We start from the raw sequence: 19,520 nt of genomic DNA, 5'->3' as shown, positions 1-19,520 counted from the left end.
AACTTGCATTACACAAAAAAATATTTCCACAAACATTTTTGAAAATTTTGTATTTCTAATAGACCAACAAATTTGTTTATTAAAAATCCACATAAAATCGAATTGTTACCATTTCAAAGCATACTTAAAAAAAATAGAAACAAAAGAGTAAAAACACTTCTTTTTTTTTCATATTTTTAGTAGGAAATAAGTGTCCAATACATTAAGTTAACGCAAAATTTTATTGTACGTTTGTATTGTGCTTATTCTCCATGAACGTGGCAATTTTGAAATATATTTATTATATCGTAGTTATCTTGGAAAAAAATTCACTTCTGTTGTGCAATTTTTTTACAAAAATCAAGATATCTCTGAAATGGTAAAATTTAAGTATAGCCCATTATAAACATAAAGTCACCCTTAATTTGCGTAAAATCTGACAATGCAATAATATATGGGGTGTTTTATTTTAAATAAACAAGTTGATTACTACTTCCGGCCTAACCAGAAATGTCACAAATATGTGAATATTGTCATTCGATTTGTCTTATTCGCTTATTTTTGTTCTCAAAATTTCTATTTTTTTTCTTTTGTAGTTTATGAAAAAAATGTCAAAACGTATATATACGTTTACAACAGTTATAAAGGGCCCTCGGTGGCCCTCGGAATTCTGTAGATCTCGCTTTTTTCCGTGGCGTTGGATTTGAATTTGAGATTGTTTATTTGTTATACTATGAAGCAAAGAAGGCCTCAGAAAAATTAGGTTTACAAAAGAAACGAGTTCTACAGAATTCCGAAATTACAGTTAATTGTATTTTGTCATTTAACATTTAGCAAAAAAAGTTTTAAAATAACTTCATATTTTGTGTTTTTCGAAACTCTGATACAAATATGTAAATACGCATGGCAAAATGTAGATTTCTTGAAAATCGCACCAGACTAAATATTAGCCAATAGAAAAACAGAATTCCGTATGGTTTCTATGGCAATATAGAAATTTTCCTGGAAATTATTTGCATCTTGCTAATCCAACATGAAATTAATAAGCGGAAATTTTTTCGGCCAATTAGAATCATTTAATTATTATAAATCTTAAATCACAAAATTAACATTAACCAGGGGAATTACTGTTGAAATTGAACACACAATTGTTGTAAGTAATGACATTTTTGGAAGAACTATCTGATTCACTACTCACTACACAATAGTACCGAACTACCGAATAGCAGATTTTGTTATTGATGAAAAACATCGGTAAAATGTGCACCCTACTATCCCTGTCTGATGGTCGGTTTTTTTCTGGTGAGAAAAGGTGTGAAGTGGATGTCGGTCATAAATAACAAAACTAACTCAAGTGCCCAATTAATCATTACACATTTGCATTTTTAGTCTCTCTAATATCTATTTACTGCTTTAGAACGATTAAAAGTCGGCCGAGTCGTAAATGAGTGGAGTTATGCAGAAAACATCCAACCCACAAAATTGCAAAAAATGAACCAATACTTTTTTGATATACTAATACACCTTTCTTTATGATGAAAGATTCGTTCAACCAGTATCCTAACTCTTAAGGTCACAATTTGAACCGGGCGGTACAAACCTCTAAAACAATTATTAATTTTAGCAGAAAATATCCAACTCTCATGCTCCCTTTGTGCTGTTTACGGTCTAAACGATGAAATAAGCAATCCGTGACTATTTATACTTTTAAAATAATTTCAAAAAAACGTACCATTTGATTATTTTTTAATCTAAACTGTCTTAACGGAAATACTTCTGTTGGAGAAGATGTTGACGGTTACAATGTCCAAACTTCAAATTTTGAAATTGGGGTAATATGATTTCTCTGTTGTAAAATTCATGTAAAGTGTTGAAAATATCCTCGAAAATAACATCAAGATTTGTTTAGAAAAGTGTCTCAAAGGTAGAGGAAAAGATTACAGTAAACTTCACTTGTTCATTACTCTTTTAAACTTAAAAATATTTTCAAATCCTTAGGGTCGATTTTCTCAAAACTATGTCAATGTGGGTTGGATGTTTTCTGCATAACTGCGCTCAAATGGTACTTACGTTTTGGGGTATTTATGATGAACGGTTCAGCTTTTTTTTTGTTAAACTACAATAAAACGACTGTTAGGACGTCTTGTCGCATTCTTTATATAAGTTTTGCATTCTTAATCCTTTTTTAATTTATTGTTTTCTTCGAGTTCATATTTGTTTATCGCGACTATCGTTGTGTGATGGTCGTTTTTTTAGTTGTGTGAAAGGGAATGGGGTGATATCGATACATGTCATTGTTTACTCCTTTTAAGTAGTGAGTACCTCAATTAAGAAGCCATACGCACTTGCATTTTTAATTCCTCTAATATCTACTACCTTGCAACGATTAAAAATTGACCGAGTCGTAAATGTTCACCAAAATTTGAGCTCGTCGCATCAATTTAATTTATCTGTTGAAGTTTTGTTAACAATATATAAGTAAGTATCTTTTTTACGTCTGCCTTGACTTTCGATAAAATTGTGTAAATCTGTTTTTTGATATTTAGTCAGAATTGACACTTTGAAAAAAATAGCCTGTTACATGTAACATGATGTTGTCACGTAGGCCGAAAAATCAAAAGTCTCGCTTGTAACAATAACAATTTATTGTGCACTATGAACACTCTCGTAATTCACAATTATTCCACTTTACAAGTCTTCCACATCCTATCGCTACTCCCTTATATACAGATATTCCCCTACCACTAGCCTAATGCTGGAGCGCTGCGAGAATATTCGGGAGTTCCGCGTATGACTCAGCGACCTTCCCGAAACGACGACTCTAGAAACCCACCGCAAACAGTCTCCATTCCTTGTGAATTTATTGCTTTTTTCACTAGTAGTAATTAAAGTGGAGATTATTTACCGATTTTTATATTGAAAAGCTGCGTTTTATCACCTAGGTTAAAAATGATTGACATTTGGCACATTATTAACCTTGGTTAAAAAAGTACAAAAAATAAAGTTATGCCTTTAAAAAACCTTCAATTGCAAAACTTAGAGATAGTAACACAGTAGAATGTGTATCGTTTCCATCAATTATTTCAAATGTGATCCCAAAATTGCGGTGACAGAATTTTTAAGACTTTCGTAAATGACTTGGAGATTTTAATTAAAGCAGGTTGTGAACAAACTTAATTAATTTTTTCTAACACTAATATGTTATACTGTTTCTGTGGTGCATAAGAACTCACCCTTTATATTGCTCTTAAAATACGCTTTTTTTTATAAAGTACGTCGTCAATGGCAACGTATCTTATAGAGTTATAAAATACGATTCAAAAATTCACTTTATTCATTTTGCTTACATTTTTCATAAAAGTTAAAAGTACAGTAATTGAAATTTTGACCGACGTTGTTAGAACTAGCACATTTCTCCCGTAACATCGTTAATGTGTTTTCAGCTTCTTCTGCAAATATTTCATTCACAGTTGCTTTTGTAATAGCCGTTTCATTCTTAAACTCTCTTCCAGCATATTCTTCTACTTCGACTACTTCATTCCCAATGGCGCTCGTAGTATTAGATGTTCCATTCCCAAAAACTTGTCTAGCTATCTTTAATCTTTCTCCCAGCGACTCTTCAATATAAGATTCTGCTACTTTTCCCATCCTCCATGTCTCTTCAAGGACGTAATATCTCCCCCTACATTGTAAATTTTATGATATGTTTTGAATAATAAACTGACTACTCACCAGCATTAACAAAAAGAGTCGCCGAAGTGCGGCGAAAACAATGCCCAGTGTAACTCGATGGATTTTCTAGTTTAAGATATGTTGCGATTTTCTTCCCCAAAGGTGTTGATTCCCACACATTGGCAGCTGCACTTTCCCTTATTGTAATGTAAGAAAAATCTTGTAGGTGATTTTCTTGGGTGCAAAACAATATAACGTCTATATAATTCGATGGGATTAACCCCAAAACCTTCACTAACAATGATGAATCATCGTTCCTTATGGGTTTTAGAATCCGGAATAATGACATTTACTGTGTCACACCATCATGTACGTCACTAAATTCCATAGCGGCCAATTCGGCTTTTCTACAGGCTCCAGCAACTCCGAAGATCAGTGCAACCTGAAAAATTTCATAAAATTTATGTCAGTATAATTTATTCCTTACTTTGACAAATAAATATTCCCCTTCATCCGCTTGTTGTAAAAATGTTCTAATTTCCTCTTGTGTCCAAGACCTTGGACTTTTTACTGCGATAACTAACATTTAAATTTTTTAAGAAAGGAATAACAGCACCAAACTTGTCAATTTGTATGTTGTCTTTGGCTTTTAGTCTAGCCATGAGCATGGAATACTCTGGCCACAATGAGGCTGGTGACAACTTTTGCGACTAAAAAGTAAATGTGTTAGTTTTTCAAAAATGTTCCATTTCTATTTACGCACTTACCCTCACAGGAATGTCAAAATGACATCTTCCGTTACTTCCGTGATGCCATTCTTATTTTTCCAGTCATGAAATGAATGATACACTTTCTCGTAGGCGAGTTTTGATTTTGCAGGTAACAAATTGCCCCGTAATTCCTTACCTTTTTCCTTAATTTTTTGAGGAACACTCTCGCACATTTTAACCGATGCAAATTGTTTTTTTCACAATTTGTTTACTGTTACTATAGGACCTACCACCGCACCCTTTACCCACCACACTTTGACACATTTTGCTACAATTAAGAATTTTTTAATCAAAGAAGATTCTTCATAAAACAAGCATTAGTGTTAGAAAAAATCTTGAAGACAACTCGTGTTTTATAGTTAAAAAATCTCGTTCTATAAAATCCTCGCTCGCTCCGCTCGCTCGGATTTTAACTACGAACTCGATTTTTAAACTCTCTATAAAACACTAGTTGTCTTAATAGCTATAATAATTCAACACAACAGTATTATATTTATACATTATTTATAATAAATGTTGATAGTGCTGTGATGGCAGATCAACTTAACGCCGGTATTTAACGATGTTGTATTTTCCGAGTTCAACGATGTGCCAGCTGGAAGGTTGATTTCACGAACACTGTGAAAAATTGTCCCAGTTTCTGGTGTCGATGTGGATGGCATGGAGTTAGCATATACAGCATCTTCTGTTGTCAATGTAGATGGCGTGGGATTCTCGTATATAGCAGCTTCTGCTGTTGATGTGGAAGGTGTTACTTGTTGAACCATTTCTCCTCAAGGGACTCCTCAATATAGCCCTCCACTCCTGTTGCGGACTTCCACCCTCCATGGCGATTCAATGAGAGAAGATCTCCTCCATTTTCTACTAGTATTGTGGCTGAAGTGCGTAGGAACGAGTGACCTGTGTAACTCGCAGCATTAGGAAGCTATTATTTTTGGCATTTTACTAATAGTATTGTGGCCTATGTTTTGTTTGGTGGGTTTACCTCCTCGAAAGCCAATGAACACCTTTGGCATGTCTGGCACAGGTCTATTTCTCAAATACCTCTTCGCTGTATTCATCCATAATGGGTCTGTTATTACAAATTTTCGAGAGCTGCCATTTTTTGAATTAGGAATGTTGATTATAATTATATCATCCCGTATGTCAACATCACTCATATGCAAGCTCCAGCAACTCCAATGGTTAGAACCGCCTATAGTAAAGAGGATTATTGAAGTTTGCCATAAACCATTGGATAGTTACCTTGGTTGATAAAAAAGCTGCATCTGGAGCGTCTCTTAGAAATGTCGAGATTTCATTTCTAGAAAACACAGAGGATTTTTTCGGTGTGTAGTTACCATTTTGCCTTTTTAGGAACGTTATTACTTTAGGAAATTTTGCGATATTGACTTGTTCGTTCAATAATATTGTTGATTTCAACATGGAATACAAAGCCCACAAACTTGAAGACTTTTTTGTTCGTGCTTGTACCTCCATAAACACCAGCATAACACTTTCTGTCGTTTTGAAAACGCTATTTTCCCTGCACCAATGTTGGTAGTTTTCATACGCTTTTAAATAAGTTTTTCTGGATTTTTCTGGCAGCAAACTGGACTCCAGGGTCTTCGCCTGTTCTTTAATTTTAGGAGGAGTACAGATAATTACATCACTCATCTTGAAAAAATGTTGAAAGATTTGCCAGACGATTGACAAAATTAAGCTGAAAATTGTTGATTTGTACTATGCCGGCCCAAAAATTTCAAACACCTTCAAAATTTATTGACGTTAAAGTGGAAACTTGGCTTTATGAAAAACTAACCTTACTTTGACATGCCATGCCATGTCATGATAGATAGGTATAAGTACAGTTTGTCAAAAATTCAAATAAAATTGATTCGTTTAACCAAAATCTTATTCCATTTACGTTAATTGGCAAAAATCATCATTTGTAATTTGCACATTATGGTTTTGTACCACTGACCTTGTGAAATAATTGTTTACAAAACTTAAAAAAAAAGCGAAAGAGCACCTAGATATCTGATGGGACTAAAGCATATTCAAGGATGAATAGTAATAATAAGGAAATGTTATAGATTAAAGTTTTGCAATTCATATAGTTAGTTCTTACATTCAATTGGTGTTCTTCACATCTAGATGCTGCTTTCAAAGTTGGAGTTTGGATTTTTTTGTTAAAGAAATTTTTGTTAAATTTATTTAATAAACGATTATAAAAAGAAGTTTGAAACGGATTAAATTTAAAAAATATTAATATTTTGTCATTGCACCATTTGAGTCAATAACTTGTCCTAGTCTTTTCGACATGGAGAGACATAGATTGCGATAGTAGTTTGCTGGTAATGATTGCCACGCTTCCGTAATACCAGCCAAAAGTTGTTGCCTGTTTTCAAAAATTCTTCTTTGCGCGTTTATGCGTTTAACCATCAAACCCTACATATTTTCTATGGGATTTAAATCGGGACTTCGGCTGGGTCAATCAAGGACGTTTATATTGTGGTCTTGAAACCATGCTGTTACTCTGTGAGCTGTGTGAATGGGACAATTATCTTGTTGAAACACATAGGAATTATCAGGAAAGTGCGGTTCCACCGAAGGCAGCATGACATTGTCGAGAATTCTAAGATAAACGTTACTGTTTAGCCTTTCCTCGACATGAACAATTACTCCAGGACTGTCCACCGAAATCCAGGCCCACATATTTACAGAAAATCGCCCCGTACGTTCTGACAAATCAAGATAACGTTCTTGATAACGGCTATTTCTTGGTCTATAGACCCTGACACGACCATTGGAACACGATTGAAATACCTTTTCATCAGAAAATACTACGCGATTCCAGAATGCATTATCTCGACAAAGGTGTTGTAAAGCAAAACCAACTCGCGCTTCCTTATGATGAGGTCTAAGTCTCGTTTTTTTAGCTGCTGCAAAATTTTTTAAGCCACTGTCCTTTATTCTTTTACGGGCAGTTCTGACAGAACCGGGAAAATTTGTAATTGTAGTGGCTTCAACAGCCGTAGTAAAAGGACGATCTGCAATTATATTACTGAGGGCTTCGTCTTGTTCACGACAAGATATTCGGGGCCTCCCAGATCCTGGGAGCCGATCTACGGATCCAGTCAGTGTCCATTTGCGCACAACTGTATAAATAGTATCTTTTGAGATACCCAATTCTGCCGAAATTTGTCTATAAGACATACCCATTTCGCGAAGGGTCACAATTTTTGCCTTATTAAAATGCGACACAGCTGGCATTTTTGACAATAAAATAAATTGAAATGCCAAAATTTGAAATAATTTATTATCGAAGGCCATCGTCAGTTAGAATGACAATAAAGGGTGATTTATCATTGATAGTTTTTAAAATGACAGAAGCTTGGTGTTTGAAATTTTTCGGCCGGCATAGTAAGTCACTCTTGTTTTCTACTTCATCCGCATTATATTATTATACATAACATGTTCCTTACCTTAAGTTTTGATGAATCGTAGCACCAGTAATAAGTATTTTTAATGCGCAATAAATATTTTTTTAGAGAAACGTCAATTAAAACAAAAGAAGTATTTCAAGCGACTAATTTCTAATTTCTCATTTCTCCTGATACAAGGTCTTAGTGAAAAGGTGTGTTCCTTAAATAATATTAAAATATTATTAGTTGTAACAAACTTGAAAAAGGCATGAAGGTTTTTGTGGAAAACTTCTACTAGTGAAAAAAATAGTATATCCACCTTGATTGAGATGGCAATTATAACCCTCGCGTCTTATAAAACCTTGACGCTCGGGTTAATAATTAAAGCCATCTCAACCTTGGTAGATAATATACTATTCTTCGAGTTGGTTATCCGTTCATTCATTATTATACAATGAAGAATATTTTATTTATATCATCAGAGCAGAATAAGTTTAGATTTATTTGTGACATCTCATCAAGTTGTCCGTAAAGGTGCGATCACACGCACAAGCCCCTAACCGTTTTTTTAAGAAATTTATTTAAATATTAGATGTTTTTTAATTTTTCATTATTAAATTTCTTTTTACTTTTAAACAAAAATTGTTTAACCCCACTTTACTTTTATGTAAATTATTTTAAAGTACATATTTACCATTTTTACCAGTTCCGTTATTTGAGATGATTGTTCCAACTTAATAATAATTAATTCATTCATAGTGGCGCCTTCTATTAGAAGATTCGAAAATTGCAAATAACGTTGTCAAAAAACTGTCATACGAGTATGTGTCAGATCAATACTTTTAATTCAGTTGTAAAGGTGCTTTAACGTCTAAATCTTCCAATTTTAGAAATTTTCAGTTCCCACCATGCCCCCAAATAGCTTCAGACCGGAGGTATCAACCGAACAAGTTCCAAAAAACCAAAAAACTTCAAAAATTGATACCAGCTATAGAACACTTTGGGGATATTTTAAAACACCACTAATATGGTTCAACATTATTGCGATATTTTTAATACATTTTGTATCTTTATATGCTGTGGTGGTATTTCCATATCTTCAAAAATGGAAAACATTTTGTTGGGGTATACACTTTCATAAAAAATGTTTTTGTTTAATTTTTAGTTTTTTTAGGGTTTTTTTATATGTATTTATCTGGTTTGGGTCTCTCTGCCGGAATCCATAGACTTTGGTCGCATAGGTCGTACAAGGCAAGATTGCCTCTGAGGATTGCTTTAGCGATGTTCTTTGCAACGACAGGACAAGTATGTTTGGATAAATTATTGTATTACATTCAAGTCTAATAGCAATGCATTTCTTTAATCGTACACTGATTTTAAAATTAAATCGAGCATGCCATGACTCGGTATAGACCCATTTGAGGTTTTGCACCTAAATAGATACTTAAAAACCATCATTAAAGAGTGAAATGTCATTGCAACCTAATGTTTTTATAGTCATGGCCCACTTAATTACCTTTTTTTGAAATGATGTAAGGAGGCTATGAAAGTGCTGTTTTTCTAGTACAACTTGTATTATTGGGTCCGAGACCACAGAGTGCATCACAAATTCACTGACACCGACGCTGACCCCCACAATATAAATCGAGGATTTTTTTTCGCCCACACGGGTTGGTACATGATGAAAAGACACCCGGAAGTAATCAGAAAGGGCCGCTTGATTGACTGTAGCGATGTTCTTGAAGATCCAGTTGCAGTATTTTTTCTTAAGTAGGCTTTGCATGCTTCTTACGTCAAATTCCAAGACCTCCTTAAATTTTTTTAGGTTTCATCGACCTCTAGTGGTGGTATTCAGCTTTATTTTGCCAGCAATGGTGCCATATTTTTTCTGGAACGAAACACTTTATTGGTGCGTTTTGAGTACCATTGTAAGATTTGTTGTTACTTTGAATTTTACTTGGGCTGTGAACAGCTTCGCGCATAGGTGTGGAAACAAACCGTACAATAAGTAAGTACCAGTTTTAAAAGAATAAGTTGGTAGCACTGCCTTTGGTTGAACATATCAGTGTTGCCAACTACAAAACGAGAACGGTAATTTTTAACCCCTTTTAGGCAGATGAAATCTACTGACAATTCAGTAGTTACCTTTATTACGTTGGGCGAAGGTTGGCACAATTACCATCACACTTTTCCTTGGGACTACAGATCGGTAGAATTGGGAAATTACAGAGCGAATGGTGCCACTTTATTCATAGATTTGTGTGCGAAAATGGGATTGGCCTACGATTTGAAGAGTCCTTCGAAGGAATTAGTACAAAAGACGATTTCTTCATATGGCGATGGTTCTCATAAAATTCTACAGTAAAGTAATATTGTAGTGCTCACATTTTAGTATTTAATTATTTTCATATTTGGACCCTAAAACGCATCGTACGTATGGGCGAGCTTTAAATGCATTTGTCCAACTAATAGAGTACTTTCAAAACTTTGCTTCGTGTGTGATGTCACCACTGTTGGCTCTTATTTGATTTCACTAGATTTCTCACCAAATATAAAGCCAGATTAACACTAAACTATTTTTTAAAAAGGATGGACAAACAAAAAATAAGATAGTAGGTAGACAATTTTTATACTGCTTTTACTCTAATAATAACTATGTTTAAATTTAAAAAATATTTTTGTAATGTTATTGTGGGCATTGGTATTAGGCCGATTTTTTCATCTCAAAAATTTAAAAAAATAAAAAGAAACTCAATTATTTGTTTTTTTTTTTCTTGTTGGTATACCAGTATATTTTATTACTACATTTAAAATGTTTCGTCTAAGATCGTTTGTTAATGATATCTATTAATGAGCGATTTTGGTATTATTAGATGCAAAATTTAATATGATATATGTAAATACATTGCATTAATACTTTGAACTGTAAGCTTACTAGTTGCATAACAATCTGATTCCAGAACAAAAAAGAACAAATTTTCTATTTAAAAATAGTAATTTGTGCACCAAGGCCAAAAAGTAAACTTTTTTAATGGACGAAGCGATAGCCAAAGCCAGAAAGAAAGCGAGGGCAAAATGGCACTTTATGGCTGTGATACTCACAAGATTTTCTAGTCGACATCATTAAATTTACAAGTTAATTAATTTTTATTTATGATTTATTGATCTAATCATTTATAACAACTGAATAATTGTAAACATTTATGAATCCTCCAAAAAAAAAATTCTTTAATTACATTTGCAATTTCGACATGTGTAGCTTCACAATTTGTATAAATTAAGTTTGATGTGCTTTTTGATGTTGTTGCAGCAGCACTGCTAGACATGTTTATTTGAAATAATTCAACACGTCTTTGTTGCACTTTACAGCAGTTTGTTCAATTGATTTTACCCAAATAATTATAAAATTGGGGATAATGTCGGTATCTTGATGTAATTTAAAAAATTAACAAATTAAATTAATTAATAAATTAAAATTATTAATTATTATAAAACGTCATAAAGTGATAATCACTACATTACCCGCAAAGTTGGGACCGAGTATGATTTACAAGGGGTTTCTGCAGCCCACAAAAGTACAGTCAGCAGCAAATGTATTGAGCTCATGGGCGGAATGGGTCGTAACGAGGTGCAGTAAACTCTCAGCGGGTGGTGTCCGTAATCTGCACCCTCATAAATCAAATTTGCGGGGCCGAAGAAATTTCGAAGCTTTGTTGTTGAATAGCTGACCCGGGATATTTATGAGGTTTTAATTTACACAGTCGTGAATTCATGAACGACGAATTTCGCAATTTCGACCGACAAGTTTTAATTGCTAAAATCTCAGGATTTAGTTTTGTTTTTTTAAGGTGGATAAAAGGTTGGTACCAGGTACCAGATATTTTAGTTCAAATTTGAATATTATTTTCATCCTTTTGACCAAAAATGGGACAAGACAGGTTGAGTTTTCCATTATTTTCTCCATTTTTATTTTTAAAAAACCTTGTTTTTCGCGTTTATTTCACATGTGGTCAACACAAGAGTAAATGATTACATCAGTTTGTAGCGCTCAGTTTCCTCTCCATGTATAAAAAAATAGCTATTTGTGTACCAAGGCCAAAAACAGGTTCTTTTTTGGCCGAGTCTTTTTTAATGGCCGAGGCGCTAGCCGTTACACACAAGATTTTTTAGGCGACATCATTAAATTTACAAGTTAATTAATTTTTATTTATGATTTATTGATTTAATCAATTATAACAACTAAATAATTGTAAATATTTATGAATCCTTCAGAAAAGTTCCTATTTTCTTTATTTACATATTTGTAGTTTCAGCACGTGTAGCTTCACAATTTGTATAAATTAGGTTTAATCTGTTTTTTAATGTTGTTGCAGGAGCACTGCTAGACATGTTCATTTTCAATAATTCAACACGTCTTTGTTGCACTTTATAGCAGTTTGTCGATTTGATTTTACCCAAATAAGTATAAAATTGAGGGTAATATCGGTATCTTGATGTAATATGCAAAACTATGGATAGATGGCGCCACCATAGATCGGCCGAAAATGTTTGCGGCCAGAAAAGACTCACTTTTAGGCCGCTTTTAAGGCTTTAAGGGACATTAGTGTTGGCGGACCCTGTACAATAAGGCGCGTATTTTCATATCGATCCTTCAATAAAGTCCACGCGGCTTCGTAATTTGCGTTAGCGACTGTTAACCCTTCAATCGCTCGTAAGGCATCTCCCGAGACCGATGATTTTAAATAATGCATCTTTTCCAATAACGTTAAATCGTTGTTGTCGTGTATTAACGTTAAATATGAATCCCGAAATGCCAGCCATTTTTCGTAGACCCGTCAAAATTCGGTATTGAAATAGTCGGCAGATTGATTTTACATTTTGAACTGGTTGGGTTTTCGTTACTACTAGTAGTAGATTTACCTTTATTTAACTTTTGCAATTTGGACTCTATGCTAGCTATTACTTCAAAGTACAGATTTTCAAAGACTATTTGTTCTGCTTTAGTTTCTTCTTTATTGGCGTTGAGCGCGAAGATTTTGACATGACATTCATTAAACTCTGTAAATGAGTCGCGAACAGTCTGTAACTGCATTGCAATAAAGTTGTGTCTTGTTTATCTTTAAATCCATTAACAAAATCACGAATTCAACCTAAAGTTTCGATTATTTTAGTTACCCTGTACGAATAAATTTTTGCCTCTTCGCTTTTCGCCTCCTCGGACATGTTTGATAACAGTTGGATATTATAGCGTATAATTTTCATGCATTATGTACTAGTGCTCGTCAGAAATGTATATTTTATTAATTCGAATATTTGAATTATAAGGATAAAAGGATGATGAAGATTTCGATGGAGCTCCAGATGGACGCTGCTTAGAATCTCGTCTTTCGGTTCCGACATCGATGTTCGCCTTGGAATCGATTATTTCGAATTTTTCGTGTTTAAGGGTCTACGAGCCTGCCAGAAAATTTCGTGTTTGAAAAGTATGCAACTTTAACAACACCTTTGATTGAAAGCTGCCAAAAGGGATTATCGAGGATTTGGTAATGAGGGGATCATAAACTTTATGGAAACGGTCGCTTAACCTGCACATTTGCTAAGAAACCAGCGGCTGGAACAATAAATTCGTAATTGGCGAAAAATTGGCGTTTAATGTTATTATGAAAAAAACTATTTTTTAAAATACCTGTATCCACGTGTGTCTTTAACTGTACGAATTTTACATAAAAATCCTCGTCTCTAATAAGCTAATCATTACTTGCTACCGGTGGATTTTACACGTTACCAATAAGACAATTTGCTTTCAAAAATATCGAAGCTAACACCATAATTTTCATTTCAAAAAAAGATTGTAAAACCCAAAACATCAAATCATCCAAAACCAATTAAAAATGTATTTCGGAAAACCTATAAATAAATATCTTGAAAAAATATTTAAATTCTTTCAATCTTTGGATACTTGTGTTTGACTTGTAAATCAACGTACTTTTTTAAATTTCTAGAGTTTTGTCGTTTAAGGGGATATCTAATAAACTGTAACGGTAAATTCTGCTTCAAAATTCTGCGTAAAGGAAAAATTATATGAAACATTTTAAACATCCGAACGTCAAATGTAGCATCTCCCTTCAACCCTCATTATTTGTAGACGGCACTCTTTTAGTAAGTTACCCATGGTCAGTCTGCTTACTACGGTAATAAAACCATAAATAAAAACTACTTCTTAAAACCCCAGCTCGAGTGGTTTAGATTATTATTACCATCATCTTGTGGTCAGGACAATAGCTAATAGTTTTGACTGCACTGATGGCCAAATTATTATTGCCCATGGCCAGTAAATCTTAAATACTTTGATAGTAGAGTCCGATACTTTACAAATTACACCCATGAAACTTAATAATTACAATATCTCATTATTATTATTTAATGTTTATCTTCATAAATAAATTAAATTTTTCCCGAAAAGGTGGGATTTGTGTAATTGCAAAAATTGAAGAATTAATAGATGAACTGAGATCTTCGAATTTTGTCCAAGATTTTTGTAAATGTTACAAAAATAGTGAACATAATTAGAAATAATTAAATTATAAATAATATGTAATTATATTCTGTTGTTTTAGTGATTGATCTATCCTTTAAAACCTTTAAATTACCAGACATTTTTTAGTCTTTTCACCACCCCAAAGTCATAATTTTGACATCAAGACGTTATACTACTGTCTGGTTGTTCTCAAAATACGTATGTGTGAATTTTGAAAAGTCTACGCATGTGAAATGCTAAAAATTATTTCGCTTTCAGCCAAGTTTTCGTATTTAATTAATCAAAAAGTCATTAAATATTCATTTTACAAAAATTGTATGCAGCATTTAACATAGTGCACGTTAAACAGATTCATATGCAAAAAACAGAAACCAATTTACTCAAGTAGTTTTCGAGTAATCGTGTTTGGAAAAATACGTTGAATTTGCCTTATTGATATTTGTTCGAGATCTTAAAAAATAAAGATAAAGGCAAATATTTATCACCTAAACTATTCTAAAACAATTTAAAATCCTAATTCATCAGATATAAAGTTCAAAATTTTGAAATGATTGTCCTCAAAGCTACGTTCAGTTTGAATGAAAGAGAAAAATCTTGTTTCAGGCAAATTTAAGATTTTGTGTGTTTATAGAAAAGCTTCAGTTGTAAACTATCCCTTCGGCTACAAAATTGATTTATGGTACCCGCATTTCTACCTACCAGACAGACCTCTCTGGTACAGAAATAAGAGATGTCACTGCTAGACAAGGATAACATGCTTCGAATATGAAATTTTCCAAACACGATTTCTCAAAAACTATTAACTTTAAAAAAAATCGGTTTGATCGACATTATGTAAAATTAGTCTACGCATGTGGAGTGCTAAAAATTATTTCACTTTCAGTCAAGTTTTCATATTTAATTAATCAAAAAGTCATTAAAGAATCATTTTACAAAAATTATATATAGCATTTAACATAGTGCACGTTGAACAGATTCATATGCAAAAAACAGAAAGCAATTTACTCAAATAGTTTTCGAGTAATCGTGTTTGGAAAAATACATTGAATTTGCCCTATACTGAAATTTGTTCGATATCCCCTTAAAGTTGGTCAGTTGCTTTTATCAAACTTGCGCGTTAGCAGCTTTTGACGAAATTTGGTGTTTGGGAATAAATTGTGTTTTTGATAATTTTTGTCAGCACCAAGATTTGAGCCAACAATTTTATTAAAAAACGGTTATGAAAAATATTTGGAATAGTTCCGAAAGTGAAAATGTAAATAGCGGTTTTAAGTCAGAGTTATCGGATACAGTTTTTGAAATAGAAAATCTTCTCAATAAAACACATTTTATCGAAACATGAACATTAAGATGTATCTAATACCTTTGTATGCTTACGTGTAAAGTACATCATAATAGTGATGATTCAAATAATTCATAATAACATAGTTACTGTTTCATAATAGCATAGTTACCGTCTCATAATAGCACAGTTGCCATTAATCCATAATATTCAACGTTTTTATGCAAAGGAAAGCAACTCCAAAGACCAAAATTAAAAACATTCTGAAGATCTGCATTTATTTGTATTAATTCTAACATAAAATATCTTGGAAAATACTTTTCTCGCGGTTTCATCGCGTTCAAAACTTCCGTCAAAAATTGGAAATTTTGCAGAACTGTTGAGTGGTAACATTGCCACCTTCGTCCATGTTTCGATAAAGCTTTGTATTTACTACGGATATTAAGTAATTCATAAAAAACTCGGACGTTAACAAGTAACGTCCTCGTTCATTATGAATTACTTAATATCCTTCTCAAATAAATAGCTATTATGATTGCGGAAAGATGGTCTTTTACCTTAGAACTGGAAAATACGAAATGTAAAATTAATGCGTAAGTAACTGGATGTTGTGTGAAAAACAGTGAATTATACCGAGTCCGGCAACACCCTCAAAATCGTTTTTAATTTCAAAAATAAATAAATATTTTCAATTTTACATTGAAAAATAAGAACTTAGGGCCCGATTTCAAATTAGTGGCACAAAATTGCGTTGACGCAGTTGAAGATACCTTTGCTCCCTACCATCGCTAATGAATCATTTACAATGTCAGGATTAATATGAAGGTTTACTGCGTTAATAACTATATGCATTATCATTTTGTACAGAAAATTAAAAAAACCGATACTTTGTTCAACTTAGCTCAACTTTACCTCAATTATTCGGACACAGTGTTTTCGCAAGAGCTTTTTCAATGAATAAACAATAATTTTACACAATACAATAATTTACACATTATTAGGTTTACCCAAAAAAAAACAATTTCACGTTATTGAGTTTTGAAAAATAACTTCTTACTATACTTACTGATAAGTGATAAAACAGCATTTTTTCCACAATTTTAAACACAATTTGCGTACAATCAAAAAAGACAATTAAAATATTTTTTACACACTTATATTAAAAAAATATATATATTGAATGGTTTCAAAAACCCTCACAAATAGATAAAAATTACACTTTTAAGGCGTCGCGACGCCAAAACTATCGGTAATAAACAACAAGTTTTTGCGTCATCTCCTAGAGCTTCTTCGACTATCTATTAGCGTATGTAAATTATTAAAATTTTACCTCTAAGACAATTTAGGTGGTGATCACAAATGTTGCGCTGGACCCTGTATCAGAGATACAAAAATATTAATTCTCAATACACTTGCTACACAAGCTGCTCACTATACAAACAATGCTAAGTCGTATTGCTTTTAAAATTTGTTAACTGAGTTAGTTCCCTACTCATTTTTAACTTACGTTCAGATTAATACTTTACTTTTACAACAATTATTTTGATTTAAATTTGTAAGTCATACCGAAATGCATTAAATCCTATTGTTGTAAGGTTCTTGCCCGTTTCATTTTCATTATTAAAAGAAATTTATTTAAATGTAAACGTAGCGTCACTTTAGAATTAGATTGAATTAGTGCATATGTACTTTGGAATACCTAAATTGTCATTTTGAGCTGAGAAACGGTAAATGAAAGTGCGCATACCTACATTTTTTTTATATCTATATTGTTTTTCGCAGATGGCCCCTAATAACAGCACCTCATCGCCAATACTGGCAGAAGAAATTTTGCAAAAGCAAAACGACCCACAAATTGACACCAGTTATAGAACACTTTGGGGATATTTTAAAACACCACTAATATGGGCCAATATTATTGGTCTCTCTGTGGGAAATCTTTTTCTTTTGTATTTTTTTCTCCCGTTTCCATTTTATAATATCTATCAATGGAAAACCTTCTGTTGGCGTAACATTAAGATGACAATTAATTTCAATTTTACTGTTTCGTTACCTTTTTAGTATTTCTATTCGGTTGGGCTGGAGGTTTAGGGGTGACAGCAGGAGCGCATCGGTTGTGGGCCCACAAATCATACAAAGCTAGATTGCCGATGAAGATTATTTTATTGATATTTTTTTCCATAGCCGGACAGGTATTTGAAAAATACATTCAGTAGTCTGTAGTAATATTTTTTTTTAGAACAGTCTTTATGACTGGGTTCGAAACCACAGACTTCACCACAAATTCAGCGAAACCGACGCTGATCCCCACAATGTAAATCGAGGGTTCTTTTTTTCCCATGTCGGCTGGCTCATGATGAAAAAGCACCCCGAAGTACTCCGAAAGGGCCGCGACGTTGACTGCAGTGACATCTTTGAAGATCCAATTGTTATTTTTCATCAAAAGTAAGCCGTTTCCAACATGTCCTGACTTAAATCGGATATAATTTTAGGTATTTTGTTCCTTTAATGTTGTTTTTCTGCTTCATTCTTCCAACAATGGTTCCATATTACTGCTGGAACGAAACTTTTTACTGGTCTGTTGTGACCTGCTTTGCAAGATACTTTTTAGGTCTGAATTTTACTTGGTCGGTAAACAGTGCAGCGCACATGTTCGGGAGCAAACCGTACAATAAGTAAGTCGATATGTCATTACAATATTTAAACACTTTTTCTTTTTTAGGCACATTAACCCTACTGAAAATCTATTTGTTGGCATTGTGGCGATGGGTGAAGGTTGGCACAATTACCACCACACTTTCCCTTGGGACTATAAAGCAGCCGAATTGGGCAACTACAGAGCAAATGTTACAACTTTATTCATAGACTTATGTGCAAAATTTGGATTAGCATACGATTTGAAAACGCCATCGAAGGATTTTGTTCGGAAAATTATTTTAATGAAAGGCGACGGTTCGCATAAAGTATTTTGATTGATAGGTTAATAAAATGTTAATAAACAAAAATGTTTACTCTATTAAAATACAATGAAAAGTATGCAACTTGTTTTTTATTATACCTTCATCATAATCTTAAATTAAAACACGCAAAAGCGTGCAAAAAGGGGTCTTTAGAACACTAAAGCTTTAATAGTTATTTAATAAACTAGTTTGTTAATGAAGGCGATTAATGATCGACACTGTTTAAAGCACGAACGAGCGAAGCGAATGAGTGTCTTTAATAGTGGAGATCATTAATCGCCCATTAACAAACGAGTTTATTACAACGTTTTATCGTTGACCACCACCTCAACTTCCACTTCTTTCAGGGACCAGACTCCTTTAACTGAAATGACCACTCCTTTAACTGAAAACACGACTTCTTCAGTGGAACTGAACATAACCTCAAACCAATTCGATAAAGTGCAAGTGAATGATGTTCACAGCGCAATAACTCTTCCATTTTTAACCTTAAATAATTGTAGTATTAATAATTTCGTTGTAAATATTCAGAAATAGAAACATAGTTGAAGATAATACCGTAGTTTTTGTTTTATTTCTGTGTGTATTTCTGGTTGCATATGTCAAAATGTCAAAATTACAAAAAGAGCTGCATAATGAAAAAGAGAGCGTTAATGACACCCATTAACGCATCCTTTTTCAGACAAACTGATTCATTAATATCGACATTAATAAGAGGTCAACGATAAAGTTTTTTAGGAAACAAGAAATAGTGAAATGTCAGGACCAATTTTTATTTATAATATAAATGAACATGAAAATTACAATTAGTATTGTTTGAAATTTCAAAACCCGCCGCTTTAAGCTGGTTACTATTGTTTCTTGCTTCTAATTCATAACTAGTAGAAGCTTTTTAGTTTTCATTTTTCTGTT

The 19,520-nt window shown here is 33.1% G+C and overlaps 2 protein-coding genes across 2 annotated transcripts; both read left to right on the top strand.

The window, feature by feature from the left end:
• Window positions 1-8,874: 8,874 nt before the first annotated feature.
• Window positions 8,875-10,476, top strand: LOC148176467 (acyl-CoA Delta-9 desaturase-like). The gene is made up of 5 exons (XM_088034444.1): window positions 8,875-8,953; window positions 9,003-9,133; window positions 9,393-9,598; window positions 9,654-9,836; window positions 9,941-10,476. The coding sequence occupies exons 2-5, from the start codon at window positions 9,014-9,016 to the stop codon at window positions 10,191-10,193; spliced, it is 762 nt and encodes a 253-aa protein (XP_087890570.1). The 5' UTR covers window positions 8,875-8,953; window positions 9,003-9,013; the 3' UTR covers window positions 10,194-10,476.
• Window positions 10,477-17,430: 6,954 nt separating this feature from the next.
• On the top strand, window positions 17,431-18,620 carry LOC148176466 (acyl-CoA Delta-9 desaturase-like). Its single transcript, XM_088035112.1, has 5 exons — window positions 17,431-17,656; window positions 17,710-17,840; window positions 17,888-18,093; window positions 18,141-18,323; window positions 18,371-18,620. Exons 1-5 carry the CDS (start codon window positions 17,431-17,433, stop codon window positions 18,618-18,620), a joined length of 996 nt encoding a protein of 331 aa, XP_087891238.1.
• Window positions 18,621-19,520: the final 900 nt, after the last annotated feature.

The sequence above is a fragment of the Gnatocerus cornutus genome, chromosome 4, assembly GCF_029298725.1.
Source record: "Gnatocerus cornutus isolate USDA-ARS CGAHR chromosome 4, icGnaCorn1.1, whole genome shotgun sequence".
Classification (NCBI taxonomy): Eukaryota; Metazoa; Arthropoda; class Insecta; order Coleoptera; family Tenebrionidae; genus Gnatocerus; species Gnatocerus cornutus.
Note: the sequence above shows the minus strand (reverse complement) of the source record. Positions and strands in the feature narration are given on the sequence as shown.

Excerpts from the sequence above, each read along its gene's own strand:
- LOC148176467 (XM_088034444.1), top strand. The coding sequence starts at position 9,014 with ATGTATTTATCTGGTTTGGGTCTCTCTGCCGGAATCCATAGACTTTGG. Across the intron at positions 9,134-9,392 it reads TCTTTGCAACGACAGGACAA|TACAACTTGTATTATTGGGT; the intron begins GTATGTTTGGAT and ends CTGTTTTTCTAG. Across the intron at positions 9,837-9,940 it reads GGAAACAAACCGTACAATAA|GCAGATGAAATCTACTGACA; the intron begins GTAAGTACCAGT and ends AACCCCTTTTAG.
- LOC148176466 (XM_088035112.1), top strand. The coding sequence starts at position 17,431 with ATGGCCCCTAATAACAGCACCTCATCGCCAATACTGGCAGAAGAAATT. Across the intron at positions 17,841-17,887 it reads TTTTTTCCATAGCCGGACAG|AACAGTCTTTATGACTGGGT; the intron begins GTATTTGAAAAA and ends ATTTTTTTTTAG. Across the intron at positions 18,324-18,370 it reads GGGAGCAAACCGTACAATAA|GCACATTAACCCTACTGAAA; the intron begins GTAAGTCGATAT and ends TTTCTTTTTTAG.